General features: G+C 39.9%; 1 protein-coding gene across 3 annotated transcripts in view; it reads right to left on the bottom strand.

Annotated features, from left to right (window-relative positions):
• Positions 1-19,982, bottom strand: part of AMPH (amphiphysin) — a 270,671-nt gene extending 250,689 nt beyond the window's left edge. For all 3 annotated transcript variants that reach the window (XM_012473724.2, XM_064366759.1, XM_064366761.1), the window contains exon 1: positions 19,892-19,982. In XM_012473724.2, coding sequence (XP_012329147.2) covers positions 19,892-19,960 — 69 coding nt within the window. In that variant the 5' untranslated portion in view covers positions 19,961-19,982. The remainder of the gene's footprint in view (positions 1-19,891) is intronic.
• Positions 19,983-21,876: the final 1,894 nt, after the last annotated feature.

Here is a 21,876-nt window from a genome sequence, read left to right as displayed (position 1 = left end):
CCAAGATGGATCATGTAAAATTAACTGAACTGGAAAGCTCTGGAAAAGCATCTGGAAAGATGAAAACTGAGTTATTGAAGTAAGCTTAAATTAAGTGGAAGTCAGAATTCTTGGCATATGGAAGTTGCTAAGAAGCAGATATAGAACATACATGAACTCTCTGATGGCTTGGGAAACATCTGTCCTTTGTAGATATCGGCCCTTTGCCAATTGGTAGAGCACATGCATCCAGGATTTGCTCTCATCTTCCTCAGTTTGTAAGGTCATATTTGGAGGCACATCTTTCTCTTACTTCTGGTGCTCAACTTAGGATGGGCTGTAAAGGTTTCGTAATATGTTCATCTTGTAAGAAATGAAATGAACTCAGATACTTAATAATTCTTTATAATTTTTCCAAACCATCTTTCAAGGCACTAAGACCCCGAGGTACAAGTGCCTCTTTCCCAGATCCCACAAGACCTTAAGCATCATATTTATTAAAGCAGTTTAAGTTGCTGGGATACAACTACTGTGCAACCAAAAAGAGCTGACTGTCACATCAGTTTGTCCCACTTTAAAGTCCAGTATATTAAAGAAAACCCTCCACAAAGTTAAAAAGAAGGTAACTGGAAGGTCCCAGTGATATAAATATAATGACATGTAAAGCAATGAATGAAACATAAAGGCATAAAACCTTTCCAGGTACCAGACCACTTGGAATTTTTCCCCTACCCTTGGCCACTACATGACCCCTGACATTTTCTCAACTCAATATTGCAGAAGAACTTCACCAGAACTGATGAAAAGAAAATTGCACTGCAAAGTCAAATGAGACTTCCAAGATGAATTCCATAATTAACTAGCTAAGTAGTCTCAAGCAAACTGCCTAAGCTTTCATCTCCTTGTTTCAGTCTGTTCATCTGTAAAACAGGGATAATAATAGCACCTACTTCATAGGTTCGCTAGGAGGATGAAATGGGTTAATATATGGGACTGCTCATAACAGAGCCTAACAGAGGGGAAGTACCCAATTCTTTATTCAAACTGTACTTGGGATAAAAATTAAGATACCTTGAGTGCAAATTTTCCATAACCCTTCATTAAGGCTAAAAAGGGAGATAAAACCTGGAAGCCCCAGCTCATAGAGCCCTCCTCCCCAAAGTGAAATGACAGTGCCTACTTCATCCATGATGCCTGGCAAGCTCTGCTGCAGGAAGATATAACAGAGGAAGAAGAAAGCCTTCCCCTCTGCAGGAAAAGAGAAACAAAAGTGGAAGAAAATGTGCCCCAATTTTCTCCTCTCCTCCCTGAGAAGTGAGGATAAGTCAGGGTCAAAGGGGAGCTACAGCCTTTATGCCCCACTGAACACTCTGGAAAGATCACTTCTTGGGCTGCCTCACTCACCAGCCTAGGGCACAGTTCTATCACTGTAGCTGCACAGAGTAGCCAGGCTAAGAAGACCTGAAGTTGAGATTACCCCAGCTGCCCTTAATACTCATGTAGTGAAGACACACAGCAGGCTAACTGCTATAGCAGTGCCCACGTGGCTCTGTAGCAAGGGCTGGGGATCAGAGCCCAATGTCAGTGCAGCCAGATGGTAGAGTAAACAAGGTGAGCCTGAGCCAGTGGGTGTATGCCATGCCACTGGTCCCTGCTAGAGCCAAAGATGGAGATCATGAGTCAGTGAATCACATATACATGCAGCAGGGACACCACTCACGTGGGTATAGGACAGTGCTCCCAGAGGACAGGAGGCAGAATATAGCACACCAAACAACCTCTGACACCATGAGACTATCTGTACCACAATCCTCCCCCCGATCATCTACACAGACACCATGTGTACATTTCCTCTGCACAAGCAAGTCATAGTCTGAGTTTAAAATGGTGACTACTCACCCACCTGATTTAAACACAAAATGTGAAATGTCCCTATGATTATGTGTGAAACATATAAAGATAAAATCAATCATTCATTAAATAAATATGAGTCCTATGGAGATACAGGAGTGAAAAAAATACAACTCAGTTAGCAATATCAAACTTAGAACATGAAAATACAGGCTTTCTAAACTCTCACAACTGTGGATAGGAACATAAATATGATGCAACTTTGGAAAACGGTTTGGCATCATCTCTAAACGCCAAACAGGGCCTACCCTAATGAATCAGTCATTCTACTCTCAGTATTAACCCAAGATAAACAAGTGGTGTTGTCTACCAATAGACGTGTATAGGATGTGTACAGCAGCTTTATTCACCATAGCCTAATACTGGAAACAGACAAAATGCCTCACAAGAATGGATAAATTAATTGTGGGATATTGTACATTATGATACAATTTATCAATAACAAAAGAATGAAATTCTTCTATACATGGCAATATGGATGAATCTCAATACATGATGGGGAGCAAAAGAAGTAAAATTCCTAAGAGTACATACTATATGATTCCAGTTATGCAAGGTTCAAGAACAAATGAAATTGGGGTTACAATCAGAATAGTGGCTACCCAGTAGTAGGAAGGGAGCAGAGGAGAAGAGGTATTATCTGGGAAGAGGCACGAAGCAGCTAATGGATTCTGAAATCGCCCTATGACTTCATCTGAGTAGCAGTAACACAGGACAGAGATAAGATATAGATAGATATAGACATAAATACAGATAACGTAGATGTAGATACAGATTTTAATTTAGAAATATTTTACATAAAATTTTGACATATATAAAAATGTATGAAGCTATAGAGCTAAGATTTTTGCTACTTACTATATGTATTTCATACTTCCTTATAAAAGCTTCAAAAAAACACACAGACTTTCTACTTCAATTTGAGGAAATAAGGTGTGAGAGGAATGTCATCAATGTTACTGTGTTACCCCAAGGGGTCTGCTCTATAACCAAACACTACAGGGCCTCATCTAATGTACTCTGGAGATAAATGCAGACTTCCCCTGGTCACCTCTGATAAAGGGTTCCTCCCCATTTACCTGGGCCACCTCTACACAAAGATCCCTAGTTGCCGTGAAATGGACAACTAGAAAAAGTTGTAGACTGCAGTGACTTGAAAACTGAATTACCTTAAGAAATTTTATTATTCCTCAAATAAGAGATCAAAATAATTATTTTAGAGATGTATGATAAGGAACCTGGTGTCACAGAAGGCATGCGCCACACACTTATGTTGAAATTATCACACTACTTGGGCCAAATCCTGAGGGAGCTAGGTAATCCGAGTCTTCAAGGGCAAACACCATAACCAAACCCAGAATAAACCATGCTGGGTGCCCACGTGCCAGCAGCTCTGCCCTCTACCAATGACTTAATTTTCCTTCCTGCTCTTTAAGTTTTGCAGAAATATTTAAGCCAAGACTCCCTTAATACTTTAGGCTCATTGATGTTTATGCTTTTTAAGTCACAGATCTTTTTGAAAATCTGATAAAAGTTACAGGCACCCAGAAAAAAGGTATAAAACGTTGAATATATGTTGAGGTATCATATGTAATACTTAGTAACTCCTAACTATGGAATTGTAAAACTACTAAGGGGAGTATGAAACATCTCCTCAATAATGCAAAACATTTAGCAGAAAGTAAGTGTACATTTATTTATGCTATGGCTAAAAACTAATTAGTTCCTTATATTACTTTATGTTTAGGGGAGTTATGCTTAATAAATGTACTAGTATCACTAGGCATTCCTACTATGATCTTGCTTTACTATTTAATGAGCAAATGAGCTAATAATTGTTTATTAAACAGAGTCCATTTCATAAGAAAAATATATTTTTGAAATATGCAGTAACAAATTAATGCAAAAGACAGTGTAAATATATTATTGATTATAACTCATTATAATTCTATCTGATTTCAAAGCATTGCATAAAGCAATAATTATAAATCTTGTTGATGAACATAAAATATATAAACGTTTGAGGTGTTTGACAATCACAGTACAACAAAATAGAGAGAAAATGGAGCTATACAGGAGAAAAATGTTAAATACTACTGAAATTGAGTTAGTATTAATCTGACCTCTATTGTGACAAACGTAGATGCTAACTGTAATCCCAGGGCAACGACTAAGAAAATAACTCAAAAACTGTTTGTGAAAGAAACAACAAGGGGATTAAAAGGCCATACCAGAATATCTATTTAACACCGAAAGGCAGGAATGAAAAGTAGAGCAACAAAGAGAAATAAGATACACAAGACAAATATAAATCCTGCCTTTCAGGTAATTATGTAAAATGTAAATAGATTTTTTTTTTTTTGAGACAGAGTCTCACTCTGTCGCCAGGCGCCAGGCTGAAGTGCAGTGGGGTGATCTCAGCTCGCTGCAACCTCCACCTCCCGGATTCAAGCAGTTCTCCTGCCTCAGCCTCCCGAGTAGCTGGGACTACAGGCGCACATCACCATGCCCAGCTAATTTTTGTATTTTTTTAGTAGAGACAGGGTTTCACCATGTTGGCCAGGATGGTCTCAATCTCTTGACCTCGTGATCCGCCTGCCTCAGCCTCCCAAAGTGCTGGGATTACAGGCATGAGCCATCACACCCGGCCTAAATGTAAATAGATTTAATACTCCACTTAAAAGGTAGAGATTGGAAAAACTGATCAAAAACTCTGACAAAATACTGTCTATAAGAGACAACATTTAGATTCAAAGACACAAATAAGTCGAAAGAACAAGGATGGCATGGTGGTAAGTGCCTGTAGTCCCAGATACTCAGGAGGCTGAGGCAGGAGGATTGCTTGAGCCCAGGAATTCAAGGCTGCAGTGAGTTATGATCGCACCTGTACTCCAGCCTGAGTGACAGAGCAAGACCCCATCTCTTGAAAAAGAAGATACATCATGCAAATATTATGATACCAGTATCAGAGAAAATAGACTTTAAGACAAAAATTACTTCCTGAGACAAAGAAGGACATTTAATAATAGCAAAAAGGTCAATCTATGAAGTAGATGAAACAAATATAACTATGCACCTAATAAAAGAGCACTAAAATACATGAAGGATAAATTGACAGAACTGAAGAAAGAAAGAGACGATTCAACAGTAATAGCTGAAGATTCCAATACCTTACTTTTAATAATGGATAAAACATCTAGATAGAAGATCAACAAGAGAATAAACCAACTCATCCTAACACACTTCTATAGAACACTCTACCCAACAACAGCAAAATATAATTATTCTCAAGTGTACATGGAAGATTCTCTAGGATAGGCCATATGCTAGATGATAAAATAAGCCTCAATCAATTTTAAAAGATTAAAGTGACATAAAATATTTTCTCCAACTACAATGGATTCACTGTGTATGTTTCACAGGAACAACTATGAGCCAACATTGGTCCCCAGAAGAGCCCTATAAGGTCTCAGGTTTCAACCTATAGTTTAGGAATGTCAGTGGTCCCCACGGTCACAAGCATTTTGTGAAGGGATGGAAACAGAAGTCTGGATACTATTTTCCTAGACTCTCAGAGAAGATATTGTGTTATAAAAATCTGTAGGTTAAAGAAGCAGAATGTCTTATACAGCTGTCTCATATATTAAGGAATTACAGAGAAAGGTATTACACTGTTCTTCAACATCCTAGGAGTGTTGCCATAAGTTGGGAGACCCTCCCAAGGTTTGGAGCATCTGTGCTATTTATAAAGCTTTGTAACCATTATTAGATAGAGGAAAAGACTGTCTGCTGCAAAAGATTCTCTTCCCTAATTTAGAATTCCTTCCAAGCTGCAAATCACCTCAAGCTAGTTATTCCTAATCCAAGATCACCACCTGCAAAATCATCAAGTCGATGCTCATAATTAAGTCAAGCTGCTAGCCTTAACCAAATCTCTCCCTCCCTCACTCTCTCTCTCCTTCCCTCCTTCCCCCTCTCCCCCATCCTGTGTACATTATATACCAATTTATTGGAGAGATATATATATGTATATACACATATATATGCACACACACACACACACACACATATAAGTTAAAGAAGCAGGATGTCTTACACAGATGTCTCATATATTGAGGAATTACAGAATAATTACAGAGAAAGGTATTACACTGTTCTTCAACATCCTAGGCAGTGCTGTCATAAGTTGGGAGATCCTCTCAAGGTTTTGACCATCTATGCTATATATACACACACATATGTAATTGATTAAATGTTCATTAAATGTTAGGCATCCAAATGCAATCAAGACTTTTAAAGACAAAAGCATCTTTATAGATGGGTGACATTTAAGAATTTGATAAAGGCTCTCTTTCTTTCTTTCTTTTTTGGACTTTTGATGATTTAAAATAAGAGACCTTTCAGCAAATCCATGAAAACACAGTGGGTTGGAATTTATTGCTGTTGTACAAAAGGATTTTGGATGAAAATTCAGAGGGCAAGTCAGCTCAGAACGAACGTCCTGACTCTGCATCAAGGGGGCAATTATGACCCAGAAGGACCCTTCAACAACTAAGGGTAAAAACATAATCACACAAAAGAGTGACTGCTACTACAGTAGGACCATCCCAATTAGGGTCCACTTTGCCTAGTTAAATATTCAAATGATAGAAGAAATCATTTATAATGTCAATGTCTGCAGTCAATTCTCTATTCTACAGTTCTTGTTTATGCTCAAAGAGTAAGGGCAAAGAGTTAGAGGTACAGAATCTTTCTGGATTCTTGTAATCGGCACACCCTTATTCCTCCTGTCTGATGGCTACAATTCATTCTTAGGATCTTAGCTTGAAATCTACCTTCTTTAGGTAACTGTGGTCAAATCCTGTGACTCTAGATTAGTTCCCTAGTTACATACTAATCTTTATTTTTCCCATGCGTAACTTAAAATTACAATTTTTAATTAATAACCATGTACTTAGCAGCGTGTGCAAAAGTTTATCTTGCTATGAACTCCTGCTGCTCTGTATGCTCAACCAGGACAGCTCTGTCAACTGCTATACTATGAGTCTCTAGCAAGTGCTTTCCACATATAGATTCTCAATAAATGGCTCTAAATAAATAAATGAATTCTACCAGATGGACTTGACAACATAATAGATACCTATTAGAGCGTGTAAATTTAACATCCTTTACTCAATAATTTTTAGATGCCTTGATAAAAGTGCATTTATGCATGGGTCTATGCATATTTTATTAAATCATTATAGGCACTTTAGAATAGTAAAAAAAGCATATATATTTATTAGTATGTTAAAATTATTACATGTTCAAGCTCTTCCCATTTATCAACTCAGCTTTCAACTAAATAACTGCATGAGAGTAAGATGTAAATGGCTTAAATGGTGGTTTTTCCATTTTTGTACATCTATTCTAAGTACCTTTAAGGTGATCAAAATTTATATATGATTATCACATAGCAAATATTTGAAAACTAGGAACTTATCCATGGCTTTACATGACATCATTCCTAAGAAGGGATTTGGTCAATTTGTGTTCAGGAAGTACATCTACAGCCAAACAGTACACTTAAATTTAGATTTCAAATCACTAAGAATGACGTTTCAGCATTTCCATGTTGAAAGGACCCATAGATGCGGTCTCAGGAAATTGTGATTATTATCACTTTAATTTTGCATGATGTTGTACAGATGGTCTTACTATATTCTTTCATGGGTAAATTCCTTGAACTCTGTGGTGACAGCATTTCCATTATGTAAATGTTAGTCATGACTGACAATGTAGGAAAAATTGTATCTGCAACACAAGGAATCTTTACATCTTTTGTCCCTTTTACAGGAGTCCACCTGGCCACTTACTTTCTTAGAAGTTCTATGCAGGTGGCCCCTAGTGTAAATGGCTAGAAAGTCTTTTAAAACTGAGTTTGGACAGTAAGGAGGATATTTCCAGACTTTAAAATATCAGAAAAATGCATCATTCATCTGACAAAGGGCTAAGAACCAGAACCTACAAAGAACTTAAACAAATTTACAAGAAAAAAACAAACAACCCCATCAAAAAGTGGGTAAAGGACATGAACAGACACTTCTCAAAAGAAGACATTTATGCAGCCAAGAATCATATGAAAAAATGCTCATCATCACTGGTCATTAGAGAAATGCAAATCAAAACTACATTGAGATACCATCTCACGCCAGTTAGAACGGCGATCATCAAAAAATCTGGAGACAACAGATGCTGGAGAGGATGTGGAGAAATAGGAACACTCTTACACTGTTGGTGGGAGTGTACATTAGTTCAACCATTGTGGAAGACAGTGTGGCGATTCCTCAAGGACCTAGAAATAGAAATTCCATTTGACCGAGCAATCCCATTACTGGGTATATATCCAAAGGATTATAAATCGTGCTACTATAAGGACACATGCACACGAATGTTCATTGCAGCACAGTTTACAATAGCAAAGACCTGGAACCAACCCAAATGCCCATCGATGATAGACTGGACATGGAAAATGTGGCACATATACACCATGGAATATTATGCAGCCATCAAAAACAATGAGTTCGTGTCCTTTGTAGGGACATGGATGAACCTGGAAACCATCATTCTCAGCAAACTGACACAAGAACACAAAATCAAATACCGCATGTTCTCACTCATAGGTGAGTGTTGAACAATGAGAACACATGGACACAGGGAGGGGAGCACTATACACTGGGGTCTGTTGGAGGGAAACAGAGGAGGGACAGCAGGGGGTGGGGAGTTGGGGAGAGATAGCATGGGGAGAAATGCCACATATAGGTGAAGGGGAGGAAGGCAGCAAATCACACTGCCACATATGCACCTATGCAACAATCTTGCATGTTCTTCACATGTACCCCAAAACCTAAAATGCAATTTAAAAAAAGAAGATATTTTTAATTAGTAAAAAAAAAAAAAAAAGTGGCACACATACATTATGGAATACTATGCAGCCATAAAAAAGGATGAGTTCATGTCCTTTTCAGGGACATGGATGAAGCTGGAAGCAGCAAACTGACACAAGAACAGAAAACCAAACACTGCATGTTCTCACTCATAATTAGGTGTTGAACAATGAGAACACATGGACACAGGAAGGGGAACATCACACACTGGGGCCTGTCGGGTGTGGGGGGACTAGGGGAGGGATAATAGTGGGGGTGGGTGGGAGGATGGTTGTGGGCTAACATTAGGAGAAATCCCTAATGTAGATAATGGGGGGATGAATGCAGCAAACCACCATGGCATGTGTATGCCTATGTAACAAACCTGCATGTTCTACACATGTACCCTGGAACTTAAAGAGACTCTTACTCTAAAATATATATATATGTATTTCTCCTAGAGTACTTCACCATATTCTTTTGTCTGAAATTTAATTATATATATGTATGTATGTTTTATATATATATATACATATATATATACACATATATAACTATATATTTGTATGTATGAATACACACACACACACACACACACACACACACACACACACAGCCTTAGATGAACTGCAATGGGCCAAAAGATAGTCAACATATAGGAATGGATGCCAGAGGTCCTCTAAGGTAGTCTTTTTCAAATTGTTGGTTTCAAATCAATTTAGCGTGTCCCCAAAATAATTTTCTCAAAAGTAGAAGAATAGGGTGGAATGAAATAGATAATTCCAGGCACAATGTCTGGAGACAGATAGTGAATCTTTCCTAACTTTGGAACCCTGGCACTATGAGCAAATATTGGGGGAGGGGGAATTTGTGTGTGTATATACACAAGTAAATTTGAGAATGGCTTGTATAATTTGAGAATGGTTTGTATAATGTTCATGGATCTTCATTTGTAAACAGCTTATACATGTGGAGCTCATGCATACTGAAGCTGAGTCAAACCCAGGAGAGAGAGAGAGGCTTCCAGCCCCTGTCTCCACCCTCAGACCCACTGGTGAGGGCACCATACTGTGCTCTTGCTCCCTGCAGTGCTCATCCAGGGATAAGAGTGGTATCCGAATACAGGACTCACATTAGGGTCGCTTTCTCACCAGGCTGTAGTAAAAACCATTGACTCATCTAAAGATGGGAAACTCACCATGGGTTCCTGAAATTATCACAAGAGGCAGGGACCCCAGGGAGGAGTAAAAGATTCTCATAATAACTGGGTAGGAAGGAGAAATCATTTAATTTGAATGTTGTAAAAAATGGGACCTAATTTCATACACCAAGTAAAGAGGGCCAAATTGTTTATGCAAGTATTTCGGCTATGGTAAGTTGTATTGGTCTATTTTAAAAAAGCTAATTTTTAAATGTGACCAAATATGTTATGCTTTAAAGGAGAATGGTAACTTTTATTAATGTTAAAATTTGAGTTCCTACAGTTCTTACTCTCTATTGTACTCATTCCTGGAGAAAGAAAGATATATTAGTATATATATGTTTGTGTTAATAGAAAAGGCAGAAGAAGAAATCTTTACTCTGCTGAGAATGTCCCCATAATTATTATTTTTAAGTTTCAAAGTTTCTATCACAGCCAGAGAAAATAACCCTAGTGGAAAAGAAGGCATAAGCTTTGTAAAACATAGAAGCAGGCAACAAAAGAAATTTCAGATGATCTGACAAAAAAGAAACACCGATGTGCCTCAGAGATCTGGTCTCTGAAGCGTCCTTGGAAGTAAATGTGGTCATATAAACTACTCTTCTACAGACAAGGCCCTGAACCTCACAATACAAATCTCCTTGACAGAGGAGGGTCTTCCTTCTCCCATTCTGTTTACACACACACACACACACACACACACACACACACCATCTACATGTTTCTTCTTGAGAACAAAAAATGCAGTCATCAGCTAAGTGACAGTTAAACAAGAATCCAAATATCACATAACCAGACAAGTGGAAGAAGACGACATTGTTTCCTTACGGTAACACTGAATCAACATTGCATTGAAGCACATGACACTGCCAGTATTTGACTGTTCGACTTACAAATAGGACAAGTCCAGATGATTCAGCCTAATATTTATAGAGTTCCTACTATGTACAGAACCCATAAGGATAATTACATTTACTGTACTCTTTTCACAAAATGACAAAGTAAGTGACTGTGAAACCCTTATGATAATTTCACAAAAGTCACAGAAAGAATCATGTGGAAGGATTCTTTAAGACAATATGTTTGCAGGAGTAGGAAGTTAACAAGTAAGGACATGAAAAGTTAAATCAGTACATCATCACTGAGTACATACAATTCACAAGATATTTGGTGAATTATACCTACAATTTAGTTGGGAAGATGTAATGCATGAAAAAAAATTGCATCTAAGACAATTAATTATACAATAACCACTTGGGACAGAGAAAATGACATGAAGAATATCAAACTGGACAAGTCCTTAGAATTTAAATAGTATAACTACCTCACTTAAAAAAAAAAAAAAACTAAAGCTTTAAGAAGTTAGTCTTTTAATATGCCAAAAGTTATCCTGCTCACTACAGTCATGGTAAAAAATGTTTAAAGGCAGTGCTTCACTGATTTATATATTGCATAGAGGTCAAAGAGAGTTAAGACCAAATAAATGCCACTGGATTTCACAAATAGAAGAAGATGGGGGGAAAAAAATCCCAGAGAAATCAAATATTTAAATAAAAAGGCATCTGGTTAAATATGACAGGCTGACTACATGTGCTTATTTCCATCTCATTCCAAAGCCCAACCAAAATGACAGTAAAGGAATAAAAAATTATGAACATACAAGAACAAGAACAGTAGAGGCAGCATTAGTGAATAAGAAAGTTCCATACATTTTACAGATGCTAAAAAAGATGGAAGAATGGAAACAAATCAGCAGAACAGAGGAAACTACAAGAAAAAAAAAGTATGCCTGTATAGGAACAATCAATGAAAAAGCAACCAATTCTCACTGAACAGTTACACACACAAACACACTCAGGTTTGGGACCTGGTCCCACCACATACCACAGAAGGTAAGAATGAAGCACAACACTGACAACAGGGGACAGTTTGAAATCCTGGGATTAATTTAAAAAAAATAAATCCTGGGAATAAAGGATACTTAAGATTTCAGGTGCATTCCTCAACCCCAACACTGGCAAAAGAAGACCCAGGATGACATGCATGCAGCAGATCTACTGAAAAATCAGTCCAGATTACCGCAAAAGGGCAGAGGCATCCAAAAAGGATATCTTCAGGATGAGAAAATGAACAATTACATTATTTGATATATTGAACCTCAAACAATAATATTTATAAACATTTGACAGATCTGATGGAGCAAGAAGAAACAACTTTTTTAAGTTCATTTTAAAAATAAGCAAATTTTTTAAAGCAAGGCAATTATTAACTCCAGGAAAAACAAAAAGCTGCATAAAAAACTTAAACTTCACATAAGACTTCATGAAAAGTTTAAACTGCCACTCATCAAAGGGTACCACTAAGAAAGTAGAAAAGCAAGGCACTGTCTGGAAGAAAATATAAGATATCTATCTGATAGAGGATTCATATCCTGAATATACAAAGAAAAGCAAATCAATAGGAAAAAGACAAGCAAACCAAATAAAATACTGGCAAGAGACTTTAACAGAGATTTCATAAAAGATATCAAAATTACCAATAAGTACATGTAAAGGTACTCATCAGGGAAAAGACAGTAAAGTAGTTTAAAAGGTATGAACATAAAAAGACAAAGAACAGGAAAGGCAAAAGAAATGATAGGTATCTGGGATGAAAGAAATGTTCTGTAACTTTTCTGGGTGGTAGCTATGCAGATATCCATACACATAGAAACTCATGAAGTAGAACACTTAAGATTTGTGTTCTTTATTCAATAAAAATTGGACTTTAATCTTTAAAATGCAATCTTTGACAATAACAATTTTTGTTTAAATATATTATTAGTAGAAGAACTAGAGAGGTAAAAAAGCCAAATCTACCTATCTTCACCAAACATTAAAGGTTAGATCAAGAAATAGCTGTATAAGCATATTTTTGAGAAATCTCATAGTTAGCACTATTGCCTCTGACAAGATTGAAGGTTGAGGAGAGGGGAACACGGGGCTTCTGTTTTTCCTTTTTATTTATTTACTTTAAGTTCTGGGATATGTGTGCAGAATGTACAGGTTTGTTACATAGGTATACATGTACCACTGTGGCTTGCTGCACCTATACAACCCATCATCTAGGTTTTAAGCCCCACTTCAAACTATACTACAAGGCTATAGTAACCAAAACAGCATGGTACTGGTACCAAAACAGATATATAGACCAATGGAACAGAACAGAGACCTCAGAAATAACACCACATATCTACAACCATCTGATCTTCGACAAACCTGACAAAAACAAGCAATGGGGAAAGGATTCCCTATTTAATAAATGGTGCTGGGAAAACTGGCAAGCCATACACAGAAAACAGAAACTGGACCCCTTTCTTACACCTTATACAAGAATTAATTCAAGATGGATCAAAGACTTAAATGTAAAACCTAAAGCCATAAAAACCCTAGAAGAAAACCTAGGCAATACCACTCAGGACATAGGCATGGGCAAAGACTTTATGAATAAAACACCAAAAGTGATGGCAACAAAAGCCAAAATTGACAAATGGGATCTAATTAAACTAAAGAGCTTCTACAGAGCAAAAGAAACTATCATCAGAGTGGGAGAAAAATTTTGCAATCTATCCATCTGACAAAGGTCTAATAATATCCAGAGTCTACAAGGAACTTAAACAAATTTACAAGAAAAAAAAATCCCATCAAAAAGTAGGCGAAGGATATACGGTTCTTCATGATAAACCTTTTACTAATATTTAATTTTTTAAAACTGCACACATAAAACTGTTAAAAAAATATTAAACATGTGATTATTTATATAAACATGGGATGGAAAAGGCCTTTTAGAGATGCCTCTGTGAATATCCTTTGTTTTGCCATCCCAGCGTCCACTCCCTTTTCTGTACTCTGAGTTCCCTTCCTCCTCCACTAAGAGTCCATATCATTCAGGGGAATCTTCATTCCTGGCTTTAGCACTGGCTTGTGACTCAGGCCCAATTCAACCAGTTCAGCCATGGTCTTGGCCCTTGCTCACAGAGGTGTTTTTTCTTCCAGAGATAGGCACAAGGCCCAGTTTGGGCCAGTGAGAGTTACACCGAAGAGTTCTGTAAAAATGTTGAAGGAAAGATATGATCTGCATATACTTTTATAAATACATATGTATACAAATATGTATATAGCTTAATATAAATACGATATTCATATCTTATATGAATATATAGGTTTCATTCATTAAAAGCTAATTTAAATTTATATATACAAGAACCATATATAAATTGTTAAATATTATTATTATTAGCAATTAAATTCCTTTTTTCCTTAAGCCAGTTTGGGTTGAGCTTTCTGATACTTGCAAGTAGCAGGATCCTGACTAATTCAACCATGCAAAAGAGAAACCAGACAAAATCAACCAACAGATATAAGTAGATATACATAAAACATCAATGAAACATTTTCTTTATCAGTGGAAACCACCAAACAATCTAAAAGTAAACAGAAAAGGAAGAAAGAATAGTTGTAACCCCTAGGATTGATAAAGTTTTTGCCCTTAATAATAACAAAATGGAGATGCTACAGAAAATGGGCAAAAATATAAATGCACATTTCAGGAATAAAAATATAGGAATGCAAAAAAGTTTGCTTTTTAAAAATCAAACAAGAGAGAGGTCCAAGATGGCTGATCACTAGCAGCTCGGGCTCATAGTTCCCAGTGAAAGCGCAGAGAACGAGAGGATGCCACACTTTCAGACGAATATTTGTTGCTCACGGACCAGGAGATTCCCAGTGGAGGAGCCCCACGTGTCACCAGGGCAACTCTTGTGGCCAGTGCGGCGGTTTTGCTGGTGCCTTAGCGCTCCAGTTTTTGGTGCAGAGTCCGGAGATTCCCGGGCAGAAAAGCACCATCAATCTTAACACCGCTATTTTGGCCGGCGCAGTGGATTGCTTAGATGTCGGCGCTGGGAATCAACAAGTTGGACGTCTGCTCAGAGACCTAGTTAGAAAGTCAGTAATTACAAAGACAACAGACGGATAAATATATAATGAAGGGAAGAAATCAGCGTAAAAAGACAGAGAGTATTCAAAATTAGAATGCCTCTCCCTCTACAGGGGATCACAATTCCTCATCAGTAACAGAACAAGGCTTAATAGATTACAAATGTGTTCCAATAACAGAAGCAGGTTTCATAACGTGGGTGATAAGAAACTTCTGTGAATTAAAAGAACTTGTTCTAACCCAATGCATAGAAACTAAGAACCTTGAAAAAAGGTTTGACGAAATGTTAACGAGAATGGACAATTTAGAGAGGAATATAAGTGAATTGATGGAGCTGAAAAACACAACACGAGAACTTCGCGAAGCATGCACAAGTTTAAACAGTCGAATTGATCAAGTAGAAGAAAGGATATCAGAAGTCGAGAACTAGCTCAGTGAAATGAAACGAGAAGACAAGATTGGAGAAAAAAGGATGAAAAGGAATGAGCAAAGTCTCCAGGAAATATGGGACTATGTGAAAAGACCTAATTTGATAGGTGTACCTGAATGTGATGAAGAGAATGAATCCAAGTTGGAAAATACTCTTCAGGATATCATTCAGGAAAACTTTCCCAACCTGGCAAGGCAGGGTAATATTCAACTCCAGGTAATACAGAGAACACCACAAAGATATTCTTCAAGAAGACCAACCCCAAGGCACATAATTGCCAGATTTATTAGGGTTGAAATGAAGGAGAAAATACTAAGGGCAGCCAGAGAGAAAGGTCAGGTTACCCATAAAGGGAAACCTATCAGACGTACAGCAGATCTCTCAGCAGAAACCCTACAAGCCAGAAGAGAGTGGGGACCAATATTTAACATCCTTAAAGAAAAGAACTTTCAACCCAGAATTTCCTGTCCAGCCAAACTAAGCTTTATAATCGAAGGAAAAATTAAATCCTTTGCCAACAAACAAGTACTTAGAGAGTTCACCACCACCAGGCCTGCTTTACAAGAGCTTCTGAAAGAAGCACTATACATATAAAGGAACAACCAATATCAGCCTTTCCAAAAATATATCAAAAAGAAAAGAACATTAACACAACGAAAAATTTACACTAACTAATGGGCAAAACAGCCAGCTAGCATCAAATGCCAGTATTAAAGTTATATATATTCGAATCGGATAAAAAGCCAAAACCCATTGGTATGCTGCAACCAGACCCATCTCACATGCAACGATACACAAAGACTCAAAACAAAGAGAAGGAGGAAGATTTATCAACCAATCAGAGAGTAAAAATAAACAAATAAATAAAAAGCAGGAGATGCAATTCTCGCCTCTGATAAAGTAGACTTTAAAACAACAAAGATCAAAAGAGGCAAAGAAGGGCACTACATAATGGCAAAAGGATCAATGTAACAAGAAGAGCTAACGATTTTATAGATCAACGAGACAGAAAATTAACAAGGACATCCAGGACTTGAACTCAGACCCGGAACAAGTAAACTTAATAAACATTTATAGAACTCTCCATTTCAAATACACAAAACATACATTACCACCTCACACCTACTCCATAAGTGACTACATAATTGGAAGTAAAACACTCCTCAGTAATCGCACAGCATTTCATAGGTTTAAATGAAATATTGGTTGGCTGCTCGTTTGTTATTTTCTTCCCTTATTCCTTCCTGTTTACATCAAGTATAATTATTGGTATAAAAGAGGTTTTCAATACCCATTACTAAAATGCATTCTATCCTGGGCAAGAAAGCAATACTCCCATTCTCTCTCTCTCTTTCTCTTCCTTTTTCCTCCTCTTCTTTATTCTTTTTCTTTCTTTCTTTATTTAAAAAAAAAAATCGAACAAATGAAATTCATCAGGAACAAATTTTATCCAATGACATAGCTAAATATTGTTTTAAATTTTATTATCTAGAGTTGGCAAGTGTCTCATGAACTGCTGATGAGAATGTAAATTGGTACTCCTTTCTGGAAGGCAATCTAGCTATAAAAAAATTGGCAAACCTCTGACACAATAAGTCTTCCAGGAACTTATCTAAGGAGATAAAGATGTGTGCAAACAATCTCCCTACAAATTTGCTTATTTACTTGTTTTTATATATAGAAACACTGGAAAATGAATATTCAAAAGATAAAGTATTCAGTATAATCCATATATTCCAATAGTGTTCAGCAATTTAAAATATTGATGGAAAATATGTACATGTATAGGAGGTTCATAATCATGATGTGAAATAAACAGGTTGCCAACCATACAGTATTATCCTGTTTTAGTTGTATAAATACTTACATACACATATGGAAAAAGATCTACTCATATACACATCAAATGATAGTAAAATCTCTGGGTGGTAGAATTATGTGCTTCCTAATTTGCTGGAGATTTTTTTCTGCTTATATGTATATTTCAGCCTTGTGGTTTTTTCTGCTGACTAATATATTTCAGCCTTTCTTCAATGAATCTTCACTGTCTTTCAATAAGAAAAAAAGTATTTAAAATTCATAAAAAGCCATAAGTCACCTCGAAAAGTCATTTCAGACACGCAGTTGAAGCCTAAATGTATGCAAGCTTTCAGGTGGCGCACAGATGGTAAGAAAGTCAAGGGAGTGGACTCTCTTTTAAGAAAATTTGGTTATAAAAACAAGAATCAAAGGGTCTCAAGGACATGGATGGTCTATAGTTACTGAAATGAAGAATCTGCTCTGGACAAGAGGAAGAGGCCAAAGGTACAGAAAGAGGGAACCACGGAGGGAAATGTCTAACGGAGCCTCCGACAGTAACACGCTGTGCTTTCCATTCTTCAGCGGCTTCCATTTGGGCTGCGCTGCTTTACCCGGATGCCCACATGCCCCCTTCTCTTCGTGCCAAGCATATCCTGACGCTACAAAGACTCAGAAAAGGGGGCAGAACTCACCCTGGAGCAGAACCTATACTCTTAGCCTCTTAGTGTCTGAACCTCCTACACAAGGTGCGACAGGCACTTTTCATCAGCACTTTTCCCCAGGGAAGAAAATAGGATGCTTGAAGTCCCCAAGAGGGTCTCTTTCCCCCACTCCCATAGAAGACTGACCACCACCCACAACTACAGTTACAAAGTACACTTGACCTTGATTGTGAAAAAGTGAGTTTTGACAATTCATAGGACTTGAATGCTCTGTAAGAGAGATTACATTTTCTTTTCATTTATTTTGAGCGTATTAACAGCTGGTGACCTAGATTAAGAAATAATTTAATATGTGAAAAGGCAGACCATATCACTAAATTCCTTCACAGATGGAAAGTGGATTCAGTGAAAAGCCTCAGACTAAAGAGTGAAATAATTGCTTGGAAGGCAAGAGGAGAGGAGGAGTACCTACAAGGGGATAAAATGAAGTATGGAAAAGGAATGACAAAATCTGGCCCAGATCCCAAGACCATCAGATCCCTGGCTACTTTCTGCACAAGTAACCAGGGCCTGGAAGGGAGCAGGCAGCCTTGCTAATTCAGCTGCAGAGGGAGCAGCAGGAGGAGGATCACATTAGTTCAGGATAGGCTTGGGTAGATATTAAAAGAAATACAATCCTCTTACTGCATGGAGAGTGTGCATGTGTGGAGAGAGGGAGTAGAGGCAGCCACCAAGCCTCCGCACTTGGGGACAAAAGGGATCAGTGCCCCCTCTGCTCAGCTCCTTGAGGTCAGCCAAGACTGTGAGGCAGCCTGAGATTGGGTCTGAAGAGAGAAATTCATTGCCATCCTGAGCAACATGGCAAATCCGACTTCCAGCAAAACAGGAAAACACTAAACACCCCATATCCTAGGGATGGAAAATACTGCCACATGAGAGAGAACACAGTTCAAGTGATACCAATCCTGGGGCTCGTTAGCTGGTGTTGATTTTCAAGTACAATTCTCAAGCTGCAATATAAATGAAATGTCCTTTGCTCAGGACACAAATGAACACCTTAAGGCCGTCAGATACAGCAGTCACCAGGGAAGCCAGGCAAGCCTGGTGCCTGGTACAACAACCCTCCACCTGCTTGGGGCTGTGCTTGCTATGGACCTGGGTTTCATTCATGCACATCTCTGGGGAAGAAAAATAAATTACTGTGGGCAATTTACTGAGGAACTTGCAAAATAACAGTGAACCCAATCTGTGCAATCTGGATTTTAAAAAATGCAATAAAAGGTCCTTTTTTGTGCAGAAATGTGAGAGAGGAACTATTAGGCTCAGGTCATATTTATTTTTGACCTTCTAAAGAAGGACACTGGCGTCGAAAGGGACACAAACATATGGACCAAAAATAAAAGTGTGTGTATCTGGATCTCTGTTTTGAACTCCAGAATTCACGAGACAGCACTGTGTGGTCACGATCCTGCCTTATTGGTCCTGAGAGATTTTTGATGTTTCTCTGTTAAATCGTTCGTCTCTACTGTACTCAAGTAGCAATAGAATCCCCCCCCAGGAAGGACGGCTGCCGCAATCCCCCGCCCCAACCTGCGGCCTGCGTCCCCACGAGCTGCCTGCGGGAGTGCTGGGAGCCGGCCCGGGGAGATGCGGGCGCGGGGAGATGCGCTCTGCTCCGGGCGCAGCGGGCGAGCAGCCGCACCTGCGACTTCCGATGCCCGGCTCGGGGCCGGGAGAGCTGCCACCCGGGGAGGGCTCCGAACTAGATAGATCCCGCGCCTTGCGGGCTGGAGTCTGCGGGTCCCAGGTGCTCGGTCCTCCCGACCCGCTCCCCGCGGCGCCGCGGTCGCGCCTTGCTGCAGTCACCGTGCGGAGGGCAGGGCGTCCCGGCGTCCCTGGCCCCGGCCCCGCTCCGCAGCGCGCCGCACCCCGAGGCTCGGGCCCCGCACCGCCGCAGCCGGTGCCCTCCGTTCAAGCCCCCGCCTGGCGGCCCCGGCCCCGGCCCCTACCCCGGCCGCCCGCCGCTGACCTTTTCCTGCGCGCGGTTGAGCCGCTTCTGGACGTTCTTGGCGAAGACGCCCGTCTTGATGTCGGCCATGGCTGCGGGTCCGGGTAGCTGTGAGGAGCAGAGCGCGCAGCTGGGCTGGCGGCGGCGCGGAGGCGCGTGAGGAGGAGAGGGCCGAGCAGGGGAGGAGCAGCAGAGGCGGCGGGGAGCCGCGGAGCGCGCGGAGGGGTGAGGGCGGGGCGCGGCGGCGGGACGGGCTTAAAGCGACAGAGCGGGGGCGGGACGCGTCGGGACTGGCTGTGACTCCGGGAGAAGGGGCGGGGGAAGAAAGGGAAAGAAGCCAAGAAAAAGAGAGGGAAAAGCCAGAAGCCAGACTGTGTCCGCAATGATGGAAGAGTGTCGGGCGCAGAAGGGGAACCAAGCCAAGCAGAAGCCCCTGGACCCAGAGGCAGCTTGGGGTTCTTTCAACGAGGTTTGTGTTGGGGGAGAGTGAGAGGCCCTGATTCTTTCCAGCAAAAAAGAAACAGGGTGAAATGGGAAGAACCCCGGGAATGTGGAAGCCAGCTAGATTGGGGCTGCTCTGAAGTGGAGGTGACGTGCTGGTCCCTTGCTGCTCTCAAATGCCTCCTGCTAACAGAGCCTCCCCCGTCCACCTTGGGTGTTGCAGAAGAAGGTATGGAGGTCGCCCTACCCGCAGAAGCCTCACAGCCCAGTGAGGGAGCCTGGCTGGAAAACCAACCGAGTCAGAGCTGCAGGAGAGAGGCGGGTGGGGAGGAAAGCAGAGAGGAACCATCGCTGGCATTTGTTTAAACTTTAAAACAACAGTTGGGGTGGGGAGGTCCGCGTTGAGAAGGGCCAGCTTCTGGAAAACAGGAGGTGTGTTTTGGCCACCTCCAAAATTCCTGTGCTGGGCAGAAGCCTTAGAATAGACTCCTCAAGAACGGGTGCATGGAACAGTCAAGTCCCGTATAGCTTCGCATCAGCCATGGAAGACCCAGGCCCCCTAACTTGCTGCTTCCTTGGAAACCTTTTGGCAACCTTAGCAGGGCCTCGCCATCCCTGTTATTCTTACTTATGCTTGGGAGAAGTACGAGTGATCGAGATAAACCTGCCCTATACCCAGAGTTCTTGTTGGCTCTAACCAGTGGTCAAACTATTCGTATTCCATTCTCACTGAGAGTGTGAGGAGAGGAAGTCAGGTGGCACCCTGCAAATAAAGGTCAGAAGTGGGTCACTCACAGTGAATGCTGTGAGTCCAGGTGAGCCCCCTACTGTACCTCTGGAGGAAACTGTTACATTGGTAGACCTCAGCGAGCTGCCACCTGGTATTCACTCTTGTGTGGTCTGGTAATCCCCTCACCTTGATTCTAGAATGATGCTATGGCCAGCTTTAATCAACAAGACGTGGTGAAAGTGACACCATGCTCATTCCAGTCCCCACTTAGAAACTAGGCAGGTTTTGCACTCTGGGGATTCCTGTGACACCTTATAGGAAATTCAGCTAATTCAGCTACCCTGCTGCAAAAATAAAGTACAGTAAAGTAAAATAACAAGGAGAGGCCATGTGGAAAGAGAGAGGCCCTGAGATTACTCAGAGAGCAGCCAGGATGTCCCAGCTGAGCTCATTCTCCAATCAGTTCACTGGTTGGATGCAGCCACACAAACAACCATTAGCAAGACCAGCAGAAGAACCACCCAGCTAATCACAGCCAGAGTGCAGAATGGTGAGCAAACAAAACAGTTTTTATGAGTCAATCACTTCTATAATGCTCTATTATAAAACAGTAGGAACGAGGAACACCTGGTCTGTGTGCTTGGCTCTTATTTTCCTAGGATAAATATCTGCCCCAGTTTGCTTAGGAATTAAAAAATTTCCAAGACACAGGACTTTTAGTGCTAACATTGGGAAAGTTCTGAGCAAATTCAGTTGAGTCCTACTTCTAACATTCTAAGTGAACAGAACTTTACTTCAGAAAGATTTTTTTTTAAAAAAATTCACCATTTAGTCA

The sequence above is a fragment of the Aotus nancymaae genome, unplaced genomic scaffold (genome assembly GCF_030222135.1).
Source record: "Aotus nancymaae isolate 86718 unplaced genomic scaffold, 86718_ANA_hifiasm-v0.15.2.pri h1tg000065l, whole genome shotgun sequence".
NCBI lineage: Eukaryota > Metazoa > Chordata > Mammalia > Primates > Aotidae > Aotus > Aotus nancymaae.
This window is presented reverse-complemented; position numbering and strand designations above follow the sequence as displayed.